The sequence below is a fragment of the Ptychodera flava genome, chromosome 11 (assembly GCF_041260155.1).
Source record: "Ptychodera flava strain L36383 chromosome 11, AS_Pfla_20210202, whole genome shotgun sequence".
Classification (NCBI taxonomy): domain Eukaryota; kingdom Metazoa; phylum Hemichordata; class Enteropneusta; family Ptychoderidae; genus Ptychodera; species Ptychodera flava.
In genome coordinates this window covers 7754069-7768504 of record NC_091938.1, presented here as the reverse complement: position 1 = coordinate 7768504, position 14436 = coordinate 7754069, and the positions used below count along the sequence as shown (strand labels likewise).

Sequence of the window (14436 nt, the reverse complement as noted above, 5' to 3'; positions counted from 1 at the left end):
AGACCAGAGAGCAACACATGATATGGAAGACCAGGAAACTTGAAATCTATCAGGGCTTTTTGAATTCTGGCATATGAGAATAATCACATATTAAAGAAAAAAAAGATGGGGTCACCATGCTTGATTTTCTAAATTTTCATATTCTCATCATAAATAACACAAAAGTAAAATTTTGAACAGTAAAGACTAAACGAAAAAATGTGTGACTAAATGGAATTATTTTCTACCAAATTTTCCATTATGACCAAAAAATTTTAGAGATTAAAACTTTTTATGGAATATTTTAACCTTTCAGTTTTGTCAATTTTGAGCAGCATCTAAGTCATATATGTCTCATACTGTTAAAAAATATTTTTTGATACGTCACTACGCTCAGTTTTTCACAATTTGGCAATTTCGCAAAAATTTGTCAGGAATTCACAATTTGTACACTCCCTCATGATCGTCATTTTGTGTGCTCTTCAGCAGGTGCCATTGACCTTGCCAGAGTTGGATTAACTCATGTCGGCTCAGACTGATAAATCCACAAACCCACTAATACTTGCCTTGTAGGAATATGGCTCTAGAAACTGCTAATTACATATAGTGTCGAACATCTGCGAGTAGAAGTGCCCAATACATGTTTATTTTTTCTTTGCGTGAACCCTTAATAAGTATGCAGCTATATGATAATTTGCGGGGAGACTTGCAAAATTTTAATCATATAGACAAGGGGGACATGATAATTTTTGCTGGTTCTGAGGGGGGTCTGAAAAAAAAATTTCAGTCACGATTCCTCTAGCCCCCACCGTTATTTGTGAACGTTGCCTAACTTGTTGAGTGGACACTGATGCCGTTTGAACACAGCCGTTTAGGCGTTGATCGTTCCACGTGTAACGTTGTGTTTTCTTTTTATAGGTCTTTATTTTTCTCATCTGCTGAATGTAACTTTACAGCAGATGTTTGAAGTGCGAGAAGCTAATTTATTGAGAGAGAGAGAGAGAGAGAGAGAGAGAGAGAGAGAGAGAGAGAGAGAGAGAGAGAGAGAGAGAGAGAGAGAGAGAGAGAGAGATTTCAGTTGATAAACCTGTTCTCCATACCTCGATTTTTCTATACGTTCATACACTTTGTTGAACAGCAACGGTGGACTGTTTACGACCCGGTCGGGGTCCGATCGACAGTTCCTCGTACTTTCTTGTTCACTGAAGTTGATACACAACTAGTAGGCCTATATAATTTACAAGCAAAGGCTGTAGCTAAACCTTATGAATTTAGAACTTGATTAACTTTTCCTGTGGCCGATTAAACGCACCTTTCAGCAACCTACTCTGGCTATGCACAGTTTATGTTTACAGCTTTTTGGGGAAAGTATAAAAGACAAAACGACACTGGAATTGCTAGGCTACTATATATTCAAAAATTAAAACGGTTGTATGTTACAAGTGTTGTGTCCTTTAAGGTGAAGGGCGACGAATTCGGACGCGCACACGCTTTAGAACGTTTCTGCGCAGATTTAACTCCAGCCTGCCGCGCAAATGGGTTATTTTGTATATAGCGCATGTATTTAACATCACCTGTCATTGTTGAAATTGCGCTTTTACCTAATTTTTTGACCCAGTGTCTTAGAAATACATGTGACCTATTACCTTTCATATTTTGACCCCCTAGGAAGCTGGTTTTTATTCAATATGAGCGAAAAATTAACATTTCTCTCCCATTTATACGGCGCAAATTACCCATTCACCTGGAGATATTGTAAAAAGTAGCGTGGTGACACACTTTTATTAAAAGTGTAAACTAAATGGTATTATGTCAGGAGTTTATTCGCCAAGTTTGGTCAAAATCACACCATTCAAAGCGACAGGAAGAAAGTTCGAAAATTATGTAGTGACATAATTTCGATATCGTCATTTTGTAATCGATACTTATGTTAAAATTTCTTCACAAACATCATAAAAACTATACATTCGATAGGTATGGATCTTAAGTCTTGGTATTTATTAAAATTAACTCATTTGCTAAGCGTTTTATAATTGCTTTCTTAGTTTAAGTGAATTATATCATTTTTATTTATTCTAAGACGCCATTTTAACGTCCGTTTCCATGGAAACAAGCACGGTGACCCCATTTTTTATTTCATTTTTGCACTTGCACAACTTCCAAGAATATTTGTGCAAAGTTTCAAGAAAATGACACCACAACTTAATTTTGACGTAATTCGTAGTACTTCACCTTAAGTCCAGATCTGTTTATTTACTTTCCAATACGTTTATTGGATATTGCTCTCTGGAACAATTACTAACAAAAATAAAAAATAAAAACACAAAACAGGCTAAGATTATTTTCGTTGGCAGTCTACATTGATCAAAGGCGAAAAAGTACCAGCCATCAATACAGTCTCCCGTTGTTATGGTCACTGACAACTGATTTCTTCTTACGTTCACTTCCCCATACTAAAACACGTTTTGATACCGAGACGATATCTCTAATGGTAAGGAAATCATTGAAATACAACCGGTATAGACCCGTCTGTCACGCCAGCCTTTCTTGTGTATTCGTTGTAGGCTAAATGCTGAGAATAGCTTCGCTATGTCAGATACCGCAGACGAACCCGAAATGCTTCGCCTCAGACACATGAGACACTACCGAGTCAGCTCCATTTCAATGTTGTGACTTTTTCATTCTTCAAATGATTACTTTACCTCTATGGGCCAAATTAGTGTAAATGAGAGCAACATAGCGCCATCAACATCTGGTTTGAAGACAATTTTGCACCTTCCAATAACATAAAAAGCAAAAATATTTGCTACGTAAACGGAAATAAATTAAATAACTTTTTGACGAACTCAAGGTCACGAGTGGAGATGGCACAATATGTACTTTAGCCATATATATATATATATATATATATATATATATATATATATATATATATATATATATATATATATATATATATATATACATACATACACTGGATGTTATATATATATATATATATATATATATATATATACACTGGATGTATATGTATACTGGTTTTTACTAGTTTATGATATATATATATATATATATATATATATATATATATATATATATATATATATATATATATATATATGCGTGCGTTTGTGTGTTAAAATATAATTAGGTTTTAATCCTGTAGAATGAAATAAAACGCCGAAAGTACCTTACTTAAGACAATCTATGAAATAAGTTGGATTTTTAACCCTTTGAAATAAAGATTTCCACCCATTTCACCCATATTATGTTTACTTTTAAATTAATGGCGTATTATTAACTTGTGTAGGTGACCCAATATGTGGTCAAATCTCATTATTTTCCGATATATTTTGCCTCACTATCATTTTGTTCGTTGTGTATCTTTCTTTGTGTTTCATTGAATGTATGGAAATCCATAAAACGCATCACGAGAATTTTTTTGCCTTTGTTTAGGTATTTATTTTGATTTCAAGATAAAAAAGACATCTACATTACTCGGCGATCAACTTGGTTAAATGACTTGGTATGTTTCAATGAGTGACCGATATTCAGCTTTTACAAAGATTTAGCCTTTGATCTCGTGCGGTAATCCCGAACCCATTAATCGAAGAGATTTCGATTCGGTCAGTATTTACAACCAATGGGCCCCATTCTTCCTGTAAATTAATAAAAGGCAATTTATTAGCGTTCATCACCATTGATGCATTGCGCCAGTACGAGAAATATTCGCATTGTTGTAGCCTAAACTAAAACACAACGGCAAAGTTTTGATGCGTGCGTATCAAAGGAATCGATATTAATATTGCCTCCTTTGATATGGTTCTTTACCTATACCATGCTATTTAGTATCAAACTATCAAAATGAATTTTTATCATAACGAAACTGGTCCAACTTATCAGAAGTGGTCATCGGACCTTCTACAGGGACAAGAAATGTTATTTGCAAACGTCAGAGAAAATTATCCCACAAAGAATTCGATTTTTTCTAAAAACTGACCGTGTCTAATTCCTGACTCTTTGCAAAGTGCTGCGAATTTTCCATTTCTCTTCATCCGTCTCAGCGTTTCGTTGAACCACTTTGTAACATCGTTGTCTTTCCGAGCCGCCAGTCCAATCCCTTCTGTGCAGTACATGGTATCTCCGACGGGTACGAAACCTGCTGGAGAACCCCCGGCTAATTCCAAGTGTCCGCCCTCATCGTCTTGTACAGGCAATTCGAGAGCGAATATTGCATCTACCTGTTGTTCAGAGTGAACGGTCGTGGAAGTTATCAAGAAATTAAACTGCTGTCATGGTTCCCACCTCTTATAATTTAAAGATCCATTAGCTGTAACTTTGGTCATTTTTACTTTTGCTTGTTTCTGTCACAGTCCCTCTATGGACTGTGTTTCTGTGTATCATCTGCAGTTTCTGGTTTGAATCCCTGAACCATGGAGAAATTCCTAATATTTAGCTCATAAATATACCTTATATGCGTATAATCTGCATTGTTATCGTTGAAATTTTGTATTTAGGTCCGGACTAGAATACATTAATCAACAATAACAATGGTCATTTCACATATACAGGCCGTGTTGGCAAGCAAGATACCGGGCATTGGTCATGATGATCGGATTGTAGTAAAATTCTGTAGTTGATACATTGAAACAGAGTAGTGAAAAGTTAGTCAACAGATACAGCTAATGTCCCTTTAAGGTAGTATGTGCCTCGAAAGCGACAGATTTAAACTTTTGCTCAAAATTTCATGAATGAAACTTTCAACCATTCTCTTATCAAACTAATAATAAAAATCAGGGGGTCTGCGTGCAAAGTTTGGTACTACACAAACAAATAACCTGACATTTACCGATATTTAAAATTCAAAATTGTCGCAAAGTAAATATTTTCGAAAAGCTGGGACGGCTGGGACTACCAAAGTGGTAGATTAGAAATGAACTGTGAAACTTTGAGGGTCCGAATATCTGTCCCCGAGGCGCATTCTACCACTCGCTTGTATGTGCATTGATGGATTTACTTTAAAGGTATACTGTCACCTGTTCCAATTTTCTTCTGTTTCAATACCATGGAAAGAGAAAATCTAACCAATCACAGATTTTAAGCGGGTGGCCGCTTTTTAAAAACAGCGCCCTCACATGGGTAATTTGAATACCAAGGAACGCCCCTTTGACCATATATGGGCATATTTAGATTACAGGTGACTGTGTACCTTTAACGCTGGCAAAGGACGTGAGACTGCATCTCACTTTTAAAATACTTTGCAATCGGTAGCAATACAGCCACTAACAAATCAACAATTTTCAAGTCAAAAAGCAAACTGTCCAGAGACTTATGAACCAAAATGCAATTCAAAACAATGCGGCCGGCTAAGTGAACGTCTTGTAAGATGTTCTGTAATGTCGAGAACGATTTCTTAGATGCGTGGAAAATTTCTTTCGTATTGAAAGAAGAGAAGATTAGCCCCCCCAAATAAAACAAAAACAAAACAAACAACAAACAAACAAGAAACAAACTAGTGGTTTCGAATACATGCTTTTCAAAAAAATAATGGCAGGTCGGAATTTTTTAAATTTTGCCATTTTTTGTATTTATTAATTCTTAGGTCTGACCTACGTTAAAAAAGCAGTGATTGACTCCTTCATATAACATGTTTTCATATCGGATAGTGTAACATCATTACAAATGACAAAAGAGTTTATGTGGTTGAGTGCCATCAAAACTAAACTGACTGACTCATCACAATTCTGCTGAAGAAAATTCAACTATGCGATCTTTGATCACAGTCTAGGTTTACGTCTAACACGATTGGAACTAAATTGGGATAATTGGATTGGCAGAATTTCTCAGAATTTTAGAAATTTCTCTAATTTTACACCATATTTGCTTGAAATCTTTAAAATTTTATACACAATTTACGATGCTGTTGAAATCTTATGAGTAAGAATCAGTGCATGATAGTATCTAATGCAATATTCTTCACAACATATGAACAATACTCACATTTGGATGAAAATATGAGAGTTTGTCTGTAGTTTCTTCATTACTGAAACACTAGTAATAATGTCAGTTTGTCATTTCTCCTCGCCCAAAATGAAGCTTTTCGATTGATTTACAGTTAAGTCAGTCAGGGTCTTTTAAAATGTGCCCTGACTCAATTTTATGTTTATAAAGCCTCAATTCATGAAAAAGTCAGGGGCATTTCAAAAGTGCCCTGACTCCAAAATTCGTCAATTAGAGAAATTTTAAGCATTTTGTCTCGTTTCTTCAGTACTTTACACAAAAATGAACTTATTTTCATAAAAATGAATCCAATAAAAGAGGTATGCAATAATCGTTGTGTTTTCGTTGTTTTGTCCGATGAGAACAATATTTCAAATTTTACACTATTCTATCACTTTGTAAACGTTCAGCTGTAAAAATTTCGATTTCGTACCTTTTCCTAATAATTACTCTCATCCAAGTTTCCCAAATTAGTTCCAATCGTGTTTACGTCTATGATTCACTCAATCATTTTTAGTTGGCCACATACGTTTTAAAGAATGAACACTTGACATTTGTTATCATCGACTACCGTATTCGTCCGACATAAAGCCTGCTCGTGTATACAGATGTGACTACCCGATACTTTGCTGTCATTTTGAAGAGCGATGTCATTTGGCCCGCTTATCTGGTTTCAGAAGTCACAATACGTTTCTGTAGATAATTATTTTTACTTCCGCAATATGAAGTGTACAGGAAAATTTTAATATCATAGCTTTGTCAATACCAGTGAATTTTGTGACGTCATAACCCAGATTATTACTGATGATGTATCCAATTATGGCCCCTGATGTTTTCTAAATCTACGAATTCCTTGGCATTGCCGAAACTATAAAAAATAGCAATAATGTACCCCTCCCGGCCCACAATGGACTCAAGCAAACTTTGCACGCTATAGTGTACTCGCTTTGGCCTTGCACGTTATGTTGTGCAAAGTTTTCTCTAATCCATTCTGGTCTGAGGGGTACATTATTGCGTGATGCAGTTCTTTCCCATTCATCCCATATATATATATATATATATATATATATATATATATATATATATATATATATATATATATATATATATATATATCTCGAAGTATACAGATGTCCTCGTGGGAAATTACAGTGCTCGATGCTAAAGCAGAGCGTTATAAAAAAAAATAATATATATATATAGATATATTATATATGTATAATATATATATATATATATATATATATATATAAACAAACAAACTAATAAATTAATAATAAACAAACATAAAACAATAAACACAAATAAATGAATGAATAAATAAATCGATAAATTATTGAATAACTAAACGAATGTACGAACGAACAAACAAACAAACGAACGGCAACTTGTTAAATCGTTGGTTATCCTACCTCGTTCTTTTCCACAAAGAAGGGTACATCTCGTCTTCTCAGGATTATCGGCTGAAACGAAATACCATCTGCGCCAACTACATTGTGCTTCTTAAGACATCGGGGGTGCTATGCCAACCATTATAGAATACTGAAGAGAGGGAGAACATGTATAAGATTGCGCTTCTAAAGTCAAAAGATTGTCATGATAAAAATATACAGTAGCTATGAGGTAAATGAACTTTTTCATTTTTTGTTCTTTCTGTTGATTATGTTAATGCCAGTTTCTCTTGACTGTCCGTTTAAATGAACTTGCATCAATATGAGTGCGGTTAATCTGACTCCACGTTGACCGCGACATGCGATGCACAAAACAGTCATGTGAAATTGTTTAAGTATGTTACCGAATGAAAATGGCCAGACGAGGGCAATGTCTAGTCTGGCGATTGTGGTGTGAACGAGGTCTCAGTAAAAAAGGAAAAAAAACCAAGAACACAGACTAACACACAGACACACACAAGGTCCGCAATTTTTGCCAAAACCTGCTTATGTTATTTTATTGATATAAAAGAAGATATTTCGAATAAAAAGTATACATTTTTAAGGAGAAACGTGAGCTGGACAAGCTCAAACAGGTGTAACACGTGACCAATACGAAAGACCGTTTTGGAATACACGCATAGGTTTTGCAACATGAATGAAGGTTTTGCAACATGAATGAAGGTTTTGCAACATGAATGAAGGTTGTGCAACAAGAAAATAGGTTTGTTTGTACAAAAAGAAAATAGGCTCGTACAAAAAGAAAAATTTTTGTACAAAAAGAAAATTGTTGTTACAAAGAGAAAATGCTTTTTACAGAAATAATGTTTTTTACAAAAAGAAGATAGGTTTTTACACCAAGAAAATAGATTTTAAGAACATGGACTTTTACAAGACGAAAATAGGTTTTACACAAAGAAAGTGGATTTTTACAAAAAGAAAATGGTTTTCTACAAAATGTTTTTTACAAAAAGAAAATAGGTTTTTCAAGAATATTGCAACGTTTGGCTTGCCATACAATGCCCACCTATCTTTTTTCCTGTTACATCTGTCGGGTCAAATTTATCAACGTTTTCCTTTTTAACGTAGAAGCGGGCGTTTCCACTGTACTCGACCACTGAATCAATCATTGATACAATGTGTTCCACACTTTTACCTGGCGACAGGAAGCAGGCGTCGAACTGTCTACCAAGTAATCCTGTGTTAAAAAGAATGAATACACAAAATCGAAGCTTCTGAAATGAAATATGAACAAACTGACGTCAAAAAGACCACATGTTCCACCGAAGATGCATGTATACAAAATATTGTATACAATATGACGTTGAGAACGATTTCTAGTATGATCTAAAATTTACCTTTCAATGTTAACATTTGGCGTCATATACATCCTGAGATGACGCGCTGAACACCAGACTTTTGCAATGTCATTTTTTGAATAGGACATTCCATTTTACAAACGGAATAAACTGTCGAATGTAAACTAAAAGTTAAAGCTCATGGAGCTATACAACAGCACAAAAACTTCTAGAAATTTCGAGGTCAGAATTTGCACTACTGCACTTGCCAAAATGTGGTGCTTTACGTCAAGTCTTAACCCTTTCACCATAATGGTTTTGCCCAAACCCGTTATTATCAATGTTAGGTGTGGACCTGTTTACATTGAATTTGGGGTTAACAGCACATTTATGGTAGAATGTTCCTCGGGAGAATTATTCGGACTCTAAAAATTTTACAATATGCTTTTGGCCTAACACTTGTAGGGGCTTTGTCAGAAGGTTATGAAGTAAGTAGAATTTTCACCAGCTTAGTTTTGTGAAAATCGGGAATACTATTTCCTCGTTGAGATAACACAGGCCATTTTGAATTTCTAATATCGGAAAATATTACTTGTTCCTCCAGTACCAAAATTTGCACGGTGACCTCCAATTTTGTTTTCTCGATTTTGAAAGAGAATGGACAGATACTTTCCGAAAACTTTATTTTTTGCACCAAATGAGAAAATGGTCGAAAATATACATGTGCCAATTTTATCATCACTTGTACCCATTTTGGTGAAGTCAGCCAACCAAATAACCATACCAAGTTTGGAAGCTACCAGACTAGCGGTCCTGGAAAAATGAGAAAATTGGTCGCAAAAATCTGCGTATGGAAAATTCTTCAACTTTTTGAACAAATCTGACTGAAGTCAGCCTGTGCACCAAATTTGAAAGCTATCGGACAAGCGATTCCATGGAAGAAGACATGTTCTGATCAACGTAAAAAAGATAATCAGTGGTCTCGAGAAATACATTCCACAGACAGATAGACAGACAAGTAGACAGCACGGCAAGATATAAATAGTAAGCACGGGAGCTAGGAATTTCGTGACTGTTTGATTGTTTTAGATACGAAGTCAGGTGACATTAGAAGAGGTTATTATCTATTATTGATACACGCTGAACTGTCGTTGGTTGTGATAAGAGTATGCACAGGAAGACATTACAGTGTTCAAGAATTGCATAAAGTATCGCAGCGTATACAAGCCTCATTTTTCCCAATTAAGAATTGTGTCGCAATATATTTTTTATTACCTTTTCCCCCTATCTGGTCCCCATCTTTGTTTGAAGACATGCAGTCAGCAAATGGGTGCTCTTGCACTTTGCAAATTTTACCTGCCTCCTTGCATACTGAGAGAGAGAGAGAGAGAGAGAGAGAGAGAGAAGAGAGAGAGAGAGAGAGAGAGATTTTCGTTGATAAATCTGTTCTCTATTCTCTTCGCACATGGCAACGTAATATCGGGAAAGTCGAACAAGGTCTTTAGGTTGTTGAAAGTACGTGAAGATCACTTTGAAATTATAATATACACAGAGTTATAAACAATTCAAGTTAATAAAAAAGACATATGCGTAAACAGGCACCAACAAATCGATGATATATACAATGTACATGTCCTTTATATTCTTGTGCCTATTTTCCTTTCAGTGATGTACGTGACCCGGACATCGTATATTCATTATGTTCAGTAAATATCAATTCAATTATTAGTTTCTGCTTTACCTTCAAGCACTACATCAACGAAGAATCCTCGCATTTGTCCTCTTTCGTCCCTACACGAAAATGTAGAACAGTTTCAGGGTTATAATAAAACACAGAGGGGCAGTTGCTCATTGCTGCTTGCGTGGCGTTTTACCGTCGTTACATGGCAATGCTCTCATTTTGGTCACTTTTACCAGGGTATGAACAAATCGTCTATGAAATGTGACCTTTTGATCTCCTTGGCTTGATGGTTTTGACATCTCTTCTACTTTAACTTAGATACTTACGCCAATACAACTCTGTCTCAACATAAACTCCGACTAACGATCAATGCACGCGACTTGCAATATTATAAATGATCTTAAAAGTGGGAGGACTAAGCTTATATAGAAGCCATTAAGGAACACGTGGGACTGACCAAAAACACATGTCGACACCAAAAAGTTTGATTGGACCAAAGGAGAGAAATAGTCAACAGCATATAATGTTAGCGATGCAGCACAAAGCTAGAAAATCTCACACGGTATCTTTATGTGGACGAGCTCGATTGCAATTCTTCTGAAATCGCTTTTGCTTCATTAGCCTTTCTGCCAGGATCTTTCAATGTCTTTCGTTCCTGACAGCATGGGATCGCGCCGGTCCACATGGCTGCTACTCCCTGACTATGTAATCAACGATCGAGCAAACCTGTAATACAGCGAGCAGTTGCATCCCCAACCTTCCACCTGGAATGTGTATACTCGGTCTTTCGCCTGGATGTCTTTGATGGTCTCTGTCATTTCGTCTTGGAGCATGCGCAGAAACATTAACGTCTGGGCCAACTGATGCCGTCGGTGATTCGCCATTCTGACTGCTGCCAACGTTTGGCTGTGACCCAGGTCAAGCTGTTTCAATCGAAGGAAAATGTTATCAGGTAATGAATGAATGAATGAATGAATGAATGAATGAATGAATGAATGAACGAATGAATGAATGAATGAATGAATGAGTGAACGAATGAATGAATGAATGAATGAATGATGATGAATGAATGAATGAATGAATGTATGAATGAATGAATGAATGAATGAATGAATGAATGAATGAGTGAACGAACGAACGAATGAATAGAGAAATGAATGGATTCACAGACCAACAAATGAATGAGTAAACGAATAAATAAATAAATAAATAAATAAATAAATAAATAAATAAATAAATAAATAAATAATAAAAATCTAACTAACTAACTAAATAAATTAATAAAAAAAGATGTCAGCGCGGGGCAAGATCAAATTTCAAATTGATTCACTTGAAGAACACCTAGCTATGTGTTCCTTGAAACAGAAATCAATGCATGTGTGAGGGCGCATTTTGACTATATGCAAACATATCCCCCGAGACAATGTTGAATTTCCTTACAGGGTACAGTATTCCTCAGCTTCCTTCCCAATGATAAAAAGTGCGAACCTTCGAACATTCCAAGTGATATGATTTCCCTATGAAAACGTCCTCAACTTTAAGCGACAAGATACCCGTATAGTTTTTCTTTCCATCCATCTAGCCATGTTCCATCAACTGGTGTGTTTATAGAACGCGCCTCGGGGACACAAATTTGGACTCTCAAACTTTTACAATTCTTTTCTGATATACCACTTGTGGTGCTTCATTTTAAGCTCTTGGTGTAAGAAAACTTTTCACCGACTTATTTTTCTCCATAGAGTTAACACAGGGATGGCGGCCATTTTGAATTTCAAATATCGGCAAATCTTTAGTTATTTGTTTCCCCAGTACCAAAATTTGCACGGTCACCCCCGATTTTTATTCTTGATTTTGAAAGAGAATGGTTGAAAGATTCCTCAAGGAAAGTTTGAGCAAAAGTTTAAATCTTTCACTTTCGAGGCCCGAGCTACATTAAGCAGAGCGTTTCTTACAATGTAAAACTTTGTAATATGCTACAATGATAACATTGGTTGCTGTCATTTCTTCATCGAAACTAGTAATGTTTGCATGAGTTGTTGGCCTTCAGTTCGAATGGCCTAGAGGTCAAATCAGGATATTGGCAGACTCTACACCTTTACAATGGTTTATACGCAGGTTGGATATTGCTTGGTCATAAATCATTCAACATTATCAGGATCATGAATCTTAAATAAAACAATGAGGCCTAAGACGTGTTTCAGGTCAACATATTGGTTAATGTCTACCAGGGCACTTTAAAAAATGCACAATTGTCATCACCAACGATACTGCATGCACTGTCTCGGAAGCAAACGTTTTTGTCGCATTATTTTATCATTGGAAGTGCCCTTTAACCGGTGAGATTTCTGTTTGTGATTAAAAGATTTGTTCTGCATACCGTCTGTCTGTCTGTGTGTCTGTTTTTTTGTCTCTTTTCATATTTTTATGCACTCACCGCACCCTCATTTATTCTAGCAACAGGCAAAGACATTCTTTGGTACGATTTAGGAAAGCGGGCGTTGCAAGTGCAGTCGTGGATATTTTACTGTCATGGAAAAACACAGACAGCAAGGATAGTATGAAGGCACACTTCTAAAGTTGACGGTGAATGTTGACCACCCGGCATTCAACTCTGAAATTGCTCTTGTCATAGTTAAATTTGTTGACAAACAGACTGGATGAGAAAGGTTGATTTAGTCAGCGTTCCAGCGTCATTTAACAAAAACTCTAAACATATATATTTTAGGTACATACTCCATACAGCACAGACATAAACAGAGTTGATAAGACATGAAGAAGTGACTGATATCATCTGATTCACTCCCCAATTTCTGCGGCAATGTTTTCCGCACTTGTTTAAAGCGAGAACAAGAGTCTTCAGGAACACTCACCCCAGTGAGGTAGTTCGTCATCATGGCGCGCACTGTGGAGGTCGGAACTCTCTCGGACAACAAAGCCCGCAACAGTGGATGGGGTCCTGCATCGTCCAAGAGAAACCTCGGCGTGGTGACTGACCCTAGGAACTGGTCTTGTAGTTGATGACCAAACTGTGGACTGTGTGCACAGAGTAAAACTGTAGAGCGAAGAAAGTTCCCGAAGTAATGTATTTCACAAACAAAATTACAACAAATATAAAATCCCCATATTTGTGTTGCAAAGTCAGCTAGCTTGTTTGCCACTTTGAAGATCAGTGCGCTCACAAACTGAAGAGTAGATAACAAGACAATGACACTGCTCCCTCCCACCCATTACTCCTCAAAAGTCAGACGAACGGATTCGACAAGACCCTAAAGATCAAGCAAATTACTAGACATTGATTGTCTTGGCTACTTACCATGGCTTAACGAGCAGAGAATCGCCACCGTTAGGGTCCAAAACGCTCCTGCCATATCGACTTCTATGGACAATATTTGTGTTATGTGACCGCGGTGATATCGAATACAATAGTATTAACCGACCAGGAGCAAGGCTTATTATGCGATGCCCTATCTAAATTGTTGTCTTGATTTATGAATAGAAGACTTTGTGGCTTTTATCAGTCATTCCGATAACCTTTGGTTGATTGATTCGATAGCATCATGTTCCATTTCAATACCACAGTAGTGGTTGAAGGCGAATACTTCAACGCCGATGAACAAATTCAGTGGTTCAAGGTCGGCCAGTACTAAATCTTGTTTGCTCGAAATATGAAATTTCTATCGTTCTTTGCAAAATAATTGGCATATTGCATCTCTCGGAAGCGGCATATTTACCACTAACCTTATCATTTCAAGTGGATGTGTCCGACAAGTGACTGATTGCGCCAACTACTTGTTATTTTAATTACCTTTTGACATCAGGCAGGACACGCTAAAGCCTTCGATTAGTTCTCAGGAAGAAATTAAGGATTCCATGGTTTAACACAAAGATAAATAGTAATGCTGAACTTGTGGCTGAATGTACGAGATAATAAAGCAAGGATACTTCATGCAGAAAAGTTCAATTTGCTGCAGAAACTAGTAGTGTATCAAAACTTAACTTTAGCATAACTGGATTTTTGAATTGTCAGCGATGTATAGATTGATCGAAA

At 36.3% G+C, this 14436-nt stretch overlaps 1 protein-coding gene across 1 annotated transcript; it reads right to left on the bottom strand.

Moving 5' to 3' along the window:
• Nucleotides 1-3416: 3416 nt before the first annotated feature.
• LOC139143425 (uncharacterized) lies at nucleotides 3417-14188 on the bottom strand. The gene is made up of 9 exons (XM_070713730.1): nucleotides 13702-14188; nucleotides 13259-13440; nucleotides 11115-11311; nucleotides 10449-10498; nucleotides 9983-10078; nucleotides 8437-8607; nucleotides 7392-7521; nucleotides 3980-4220; nucleotides 3417-3638 (listed from the first exon to the last, which is right to left on the bottom strand). The coding sequence occupies exons 1-7, from the start codon at nucleotides 13754-13756 to the stop codon at nucleotides 7469-7471; spliced, it is 804 nt and encodes a 267-aa protein (XP_070569831.1). The 5' UTR covers nucleotides 13757-14188; the 3' UTR covers nucleotides 3417-3638; nucleotides 3980-4220; nucleotides 7392-7468.
• Between the last annotated feature and the right edge of the window lie 248 nt (nucleotides 14189-14436).